At 49.6% G+C, this 7,404-nt stretch overlaps 1 protein-coding gene across 1 annotated transcript; it reads right to left on the bottom strand.

Annotated features, from left to right (window-relative positions):
• Positions 1–4,467: 4,467 nt before the first annotated feature.
• LOC119289676 (very-long-chain 3-oxoacyl-CoA reductase 1-like) lies at positions 4,468–5,821 on the bottom strand. The gene is made up of 2 exons (XM_037568944.1): positions 5,411–5,821; positions 4,468–5,325 (listed from the first exon to the last, which is right to left on the bottom strand). Exons 1-2 carry the CDS (start codon positions 5,766–5,768, stop codon positions 4,673–4,675), a joined length of 1,011 nt encoding a protein of 336 aa, XP_037424841.1. The 5' UTR covers positions 5,769–5,821; the 3' UTR covers positions 4,468–4,672.
• Positions 5,822–7,404: the final 1,583 nt, after the last annotated feature.

Genomic DNA, 7,404 nt, shown 5'->3' with positions numbered 1-7,404 from the left:
TGTCCCTGATAGCCCATATCCATAAGCATGCAAACGTCCACGGCCTCGCGAAAGCCCTGTATCTGAGCGTTACTCCTTTCTCCTATTCCTTCTTGTTCTTCCGGACATAGAACTTTGTTAAAATCTTGTATACACAGCCAAGGGTCATCTCTCAAATTGCTAATCCTTTATAAAGTGTCCCACGTTTGATGCCTCAAATGGGTCTGAGCTTCCCCATATACTAACGTCATCCTCCACGGATTCAAGTTCTCCTCCTCAACCAAGCAATCAATATGATACGGTGAATAACCCAAAATCTCAACATTTATTGAATTATTCCAAAAATTCCCTAGACCTCCGCTTCTACCTTGACTACTGACATCGTAGCCGTTATCATAACCAAAAGTTGCAGCTAAACTCTCTACCCTTCCTCTATCAACTTGTGTTTCTACGATACAAAGAAGGGTAGGGGCAAAAATCTTTGCGAAGCCGCGAAGCTCGCGAACTGTCGCAGCGTAGCCCGCGCCATGACAGTTCCAGCTCAGGACACTCATTGGGCCCGGCGGCGCTCCTCTAGGGAGCCCGCCAATAAGTTCTTCGCCGTCGGGTTGCCGCTCCTACCGTCCTCTTCAGTCTTGTTCCTCTTTGACTCCCTCTTTGGTGGGGGACTTATGGGAGTTGAACTTTGGTGAACTACCGCTAACTCCAGCCCGGACACCGTCATGTCGCTGTTGGCTATTGCCTCAACTGCTCTCCCAATTGACTTATCAGTTTCGTTAGCAAGGGAAGAGAGAAATGTGTGGAGGATACAGCTTCGGTAGAGATAAGGATGGGGGAAGCGGTGGGCAGCCTGACGCGGGGGGCACGTGGCGCACGAAGAAGGAGGTTTACAAGAGGAAAATCAGTCGGTTGGATCGGAGAGCTTTCCATTATTTGTTTATTCATTAAAGAGACAAAAGATTTGCATTTTCAATGATTAAGAAGAAGTAAGAATTGCCTAGTTAATTGACAGAAACCGGGCTAAAAACCACTACAATCCAACCTATAGTACGGGCATCACGGGCCAAACTGACCAGCAACATAGAACACATAGTTGCAAAGAAGAAAGACATCTGCCGAGAGGTCGCAAGCGTCATCGTCATCTCCGATTGCCTCTGAACAGGCGACTCCGACTTCACCATAGAGCTCCAACATCGAAGCCAACCCTCAAACAACCACAAAGAAGCCACAACAACACATGCCAATAGAATGCCACACTCGCGAGAAACCGACATTTCCAACTTTGACAAAGAGCTTCACAAGGGAAATATGCAGGACTTGCACCGACTGTGCCCTCCATAAAGAACCACCGAGTGCTTGTCATCTTCACCACCTGGACACGGTCCACCACAACTCCGACTTCAAAGCAGCCATGCAACCCACAGAAGAGCAACTCAAACACGCCGGGAAGAACCGACTACCGAAGTCCGTGCTGCGATCCAAGCTCCTCTCGATGCCATCATCATTGCCAAACAGAAACCAACTGCCCGCCTTAGCAAACCACGCGGCGAAATTGCCGCCATCCATGGCGACCATGCCGCATCCACTGGCCTCTCAGTCGTAGCCGGCTCCGAGACGATGACCCCAAGGAGGAGAAACACACGGAGACGCCTCCATCGCCCGATCCAGCGGATCTAGATTTCCCCGCGGAGCCAAAGCCATGGGGAGGAGGGCCGCACACGCATCCAGCGCCGAGCGCCGCCGTGGCCAACGCGTGCAGCCACAGCCGCACGCTGCCGAGCACCTAGTACACACCGAGGCCATGCCGAGAGCCTGAACCGAGGATGCTGCCCTAGCGCCCCATAGCACCAAGTTGCGCCCAAGGGCACGCGCTCCGCCGCCGGTAGATGGCCGAAGATCCCCATCCTCCTTTGGGAACTGGACCTACCGCAACCGCGGTAGGGGCCTGCGGCAGGGGCGGCTGGAGGAGTCGACGGGAGGGTCGATGGCGAGAGGTTAGGTTTTCCCCCCGAGCCGCCAGAGCTAGGCAACGCGTACTATGTAGCACTCCTGCATCGTTAGCCAATGGCGGAGCGTGATAAAAACACAAGGGGGGAGGGGGGCAACTATATATAAGAAGGCACAATATGCATGAAAAAGGCAAAGTCATAGAACAGATCTAAGAGATAGTTTTGGACCAGTAAATTTGTTCACATAAATACAACTAATGATAGAGAAATTTTTGGAAATTTAAATGAATAAGTTACCATCACATCTCAATTCCCGGGGTGCAATTGGGGATTGAGGTCCAAGGGAGCAGACGCACGCCAACGTTGACGTGGGACTCGAGAGAGCATAGCGCTTGTGATTTCTGAAGGAGGAGATTGAGGATTTGTGGTTCAGGCAGTCCGAGCGGGCATGCCGCGGTCATCGCCGTGGGCGGTTGTCAGTTGCAGACTTGGGATCTGCAATGGAGATAGTAACATACTAAGATTTGTTTCAAGTCAAAACGTAAACTTTTACCAAGTTTATAGAAAAAATACCAACATTCAAAATGTGAAATCAACAATATTAGATGTGTCTTGACTTTAATTTTCATATTGTATAAATTTAGCATTGTAGATGTTAATTTGTTTTCATATAAATATGATCAAACTTTACGAAGTTTGACTTCAGACAATTTTTATATACAGAGTAAAAAGGATAGGAGGGAGTACATGAGTGAAAGAATGTTTTGATCGTGTGTGGTGCAAGCTGCAGCTGCGCTTTAGGTTCTACTAATGGGCTGGGCCCAAGTGGTACCTATATACTAGTACTAGTTATTATTTTGCAATTTCAAAGAAATAATACTGCACCTGCGAACAACTTACAAAGTTTTACATAACTTTTATTCACCACATCAAGGTTTAGATTTATAGGTCAGTCGTGCACCGTAAGGATGGTGGGAGCGGCGTCCGGATGAATAAACCTGCCTCGGCTCCACTCCCACATCGCTTGTGCCCTTCATGGCGGCGTCTCGGAGTTGATGACATCGTGTGTGTGCCGATCTGAAGTTAGGGTTCATGGATGGTGCAGGCGGGGCAGCGATGGCGGCCGAGTTGAGAGTGTGTGTGTGTGTGTGTGTGTGTGTGTGTGTGTGTGCGCGCTGATTCTTCAGATGGGCGGCATGAGGGTTCATGGATGGCGGCGACGAGGCGGCGGCAGCTCCATCAGGTGTGTCTCTTCTTTTGCTCTCTTCATAGTGGAACAAGGAGATTTTATCGTTCAAGAATACATGCAGATGGTTGTCTATGCAGGTGACAGCTGAATGATGGTGCTTCTTGTGCTGGATTTTGGTTGTCAAATTTTACTTAAGTGGAGGGGTCCCATAATTTCATCACTGCTTGTAGCTGATGTTTTAGTGACGTCCCCTTCCAACGCTAGAGGCTAGCATTACCGGCGTTGATATGTTCAACGCCCCTGGTAAAGCCGCATCGGCATCGGGCTAGCGGCGTCTGGCCTCAGCGCCATTAATGTTGGTTTCCGCACACCGGTACTTCCTCCGTGCAGGTTTGTTAGGCCTGCCAGCAAAAACTCAGGCACTAAGGAAAGAAATTGATGTTGATGGCGCGTAATTTAACGCTAACAACACATTATTTGAAGCATGCAATGGACAACCAGAGCAGCGCCTAGTTAAGGCATGCAGCCGGTGGCGCGTTTGGCCTTTTCTTGTTCCAATAACGCCCACATCTAGTACTGGCCGATAGTAATTACGTGGTGCATGTAACTAATCACGTGGATGTGTAACCAATCCTCTGTGCATGCAATGGAGATAATCAAGGGAAATTAATTGCGTACTATTGACGGGCCTTAAGAGCAAGTACAATAGGTCCTAATCAGCAGACTATAAGCCATTCCACATCATCAATATCCTAGCTGGAAGAGAGAGAAGGGAAGAAAGAGAAGGAAGCGGGCGCTTCACTCATCGCCGGCTCTAGCTCTAGAAACAAGAAAAAGTAACCCACATGCAGCCGTGTGCAAGGTAAAAAGCTGGGCGTTCCTTTCTCTCTCCCAATCAGGTGAGCTTCCTTGTCTCCATCCACATGCAAACATTGATTACTATAGTCATTCTAATAGCCAGTGTATAGTCAATCTATTGTACAAGTGGGCTGTAATGAAGGCTGTATGTGACATGGCCTTGGCATATAGCCAACAGCCGGCTCTCTTATTAACCATGCTCTAATAAAACCGGACGGAGGCAGTAGTAGGTGAGGCCGAGTGCGTTGGCACCGCCGGCCATGGGTGGTTGGGACCGACGATAAGAGAAGGGGGTGGTGGAGTGGAGCGATGCGTGGATGAGGAGGAAGAAGGCGCAGGATCAACTACCAGCAAATTCTGATTTTTTTTCTGGAGTTTTTGATTGTTTTGGGATAGCTAAGAGATATTGGGCCGTAGCCTCTCCCCAACGAATCGTGATAGAAATTACCTCAAATCCTCAATATTCCTTCAAATAAAGTTTACCTCAATATGAAATCTCACTTTACTTTATTTTCCTGCCCGTCTTTTTCTGTTGTCCCACAAAGTAAATTATTTCATTGTTGTCCAGATCGCCGGCCATAGATAAGAAGAATTCAAAATATTTGTGAAAGATATACGTCACATAATAATAAATGCCAAGTCAACAAAACCATGTGCTACTCCTGCCAACAAACTTTGCTGGCGGGTCAGGTCGCCGCTAACGACGTCCGACGGTGCTCTGGCCTGATGATGACCTGAGCTGCTGGAAGACGTCCCGCTGCCGGAGGTTCTCGCGGAGGCGGTGCGCCGCGAGGACGCTGTCCGGGACGAAGTGGGAGAGGCACCACTGCAGCCGGTGGCCGAGGTTGGGCATGCAGACCGGGCGGCGGTGCCCGATCCAGCGCGCCGCAGCGCCGGCGTACGCGTCCGACGTCGGAAAGATCAGCCAGGACAGGAGCCCTCCCCGCGTCACCATGTTCGTCACCATCTTCGTGTCCACATACAGCGGTGCCTGACACTGCACATCGATTCCCTTGACTCTATACTCAACGTGTAGGCTCCTGGACAACTGAGCAACGTACCGCTTGGTGGCGGCGTAGACGGAGTAGAGCGGGTAGGAGGGCAACGCCTCTGCGGCGCCGGAGCCGATGTTGACTACGGCGCCCCTCCCCCGCTCCACCATGCCTGGCAGCACGGCCGCCGTCACCTCCGTCACGGCCCACAGGTTCACCCGTATCATCCTCACCCATGCCTCCGCGTCGGCCTCGTGGAGGTACGTCGCGTGCGGCGTCGCCACGCCTGCGTTGTTCACCAGCACTCCCACCTCCAGCCCATCCACCGCCTGCCGGAGCCGCCGCATCGCCTCTTCCCCTGCCGAAACACGATCGATCAGTACAGCTTGTAGCCTTGTACCATGTACGGTAGTTCCTTGAGTGCTGCGTGCTGCTTGCTTCACCTTGAGGAGTGGAGACGAGGGAGAAGTCAAACTGCACGGTCTTGGTTAGCACTCCGTGGGTTTTGGAGACGGTTCCGGCGATGTCCTGGAGCTTGGCGGGGTCGCGGCCGACGATGATGAGGTTGAGGCCGCACCGCGCGAGCTCCAGGGACATGGAGCGGCCGATGCCGGATGTCGGGCCGGTGACGACGGCCCACGCCCCGTAGCGGCGGCGAAGGTCCTTGGGCCCGCGCTGGCAGAGCGCGATGCCGGAGATGTGTAGGAGGCGGCACGCGAAGGCCGCGACGTAGAGGGCGCCAAGTATGGCCAGCGAGACGAACCATGGCTCCTGCTGCCGGAGCAGAGCCTCTGCGCCCATCCGCGCTCGCCGTCCCTCTCCCCCCGCGTGTGGACGTGTGGCTCACTTGTTGCTGCGCGTGCTAATTTATAAGTAGTGCGTACCGGTCGAGAGCCTGTGGCTTTGACGCCATGTCCGACGACACAAACCGCTGTATCACCCATCAACGGCCTACCAACCAACTACCAGTTTGTGTGATAGTACTACTAGGAGGGTGCTTGGATGCAAGTGACTTATTTTAGTCTGATTAAAAATAGTCTCTTTAAGAGGCTAAAGTTTCAAGCACCCTTGACCAAAAAGGGACTAAAATTAGTCTTGAGACTAAACTTTTTTAGTAAGGGATACCCCTACTAAAATGTGGATTAGTCCTATCTTCTCATTTAACTCCTCTCCTTTAACATAGGCGAGTTCTGTATTGGAGGATTTGGAGGATAATAAATGCTCATTAACTTGATTTTATTCATTTTAGAGGGTGCTTGGATACGTTTTAGTCCCATGACTAAAAGTAGTGGGACTAAAACTTGCTAGCCTCACCCATGCTTGGATACAAATACTAAATAGACTAAATTTAACTTAATGAGCATTTATTATCCTCCAAACCCTCCAATCCAGAACTCGCATGTGTTAAAGGAGAGGAGTTAAATGAGGAGAGAGAGGACTAATCCACATTTTAGTAGGGTTCCCCTCACTAAAAGTTTTTAGTCTCAAGACTAGTTCTAGCCTCTCTTTAGTCAGGGGTGATTGGAACTTTACCCTCTAAAAGAGATTAGTTTTAGTCAGACTAAAAATAGTCTCTTGAATCCAAGCATGCTCTTAGTATTTGGATCCAAGCATCGGTGACGCTAGCAAGTTTTAGTCCCACTACTTTTAGTCATGGGACTAAAACGTATCCAAGCACCCTCTAGTTCATGGCCTGCTCAAACTGATCGCTCTACTAGTAGAAAAGAGGGCTTTGGTCCATCCCGGGTTAGCCCATTAGTCCCGGTTCAGTCTAGAACCGGGACTAATGGGGGTATTAGTCCCGGTTCGTGCGCCCAGGGGCCACATGGGCCATTTGTCCCGGTTCGTCTGGACCTTTTAGTCCCGGTCGGTGCCACGAACCAGGACTAAAGGGTGCAATGCCCATTAGTCCCGGTTCGTGGCACCAACCGGGACTAAAGGGTTAGACCTTTAGTCTCGGTTCGTGCCACGAACCGGTATTAATGGGGTTTGAGGCATTAGTACCGGTTCATGGCACGAACCGGTACTAAAGGTCCCATTTTCAAACTCCACCCCCTCCCCCCCTGGATCGCCTTTTCAGTTTAAAAAAAATAAAAGAAAATTATCAAAATGTCAAAAAAATGAAATAAAATAAGTTTCCCATGTGATATATGGTCTAGTTGTTGGGAAAATTTACAAATATGAATTTCGACTTTATTTGCAAAATCTCTCTAAAATTTAGTAAAATGGGCATAACTTTTGCATACGAACTCGGATGAAAAAGTTTTTTATATGAAAAATCATCTACTCGAAAAGTTACATCCAAATTTAACATTTTCAAAATCCTCAAAAACCAAACAAAAAAAGTTACGGGGCTTTTAAGATCTAGAGTGGAAAAAATCGAAAAAAATTCAAACTGTGGTCAAACAATGGTCAGACAATGGTCAAACTAATTACT

The sequence above is a fragment of the Triticum dicoccoides genome, chromosome 4A (assembly GCF_002162155.2).
Source record: "Triticum dicoccoides isolate Atlit2015 ecotype Zavitan chromosome 4A, WEW_v2.0, whole genome shotgun sequence".
NCBI classification, from domain to species: domain Eukaryota; kingdom Viridiplantae; phylum Streptophyta; class Magnoliopsida; order Poales; family Poaceae; genus Triticum; species Triticum dicoccoides.
The sequence above is the reverse complement of the archived record's forward strand: the minus strand, read 5'-3'. Positions and strand labels throughout refer to the sequence as shown.

Coding starts and splice junctions, on each gene's coding strand:
- LOC119289676 (XM_037568944.1), bottom strand. CDS start 5,768: ATGGGCGCAGAGGCTCTGCTCCGGCAGCAGGAGCCATGGTTCGTCTCG. Junction 5,326..5,410: donor CCTCGTCTCCACTCCTCAAG/GTGAAGCAAGCA, acceptor GTGTTTCGGCAG/GGGAAGAGGCGATGCGGCGG.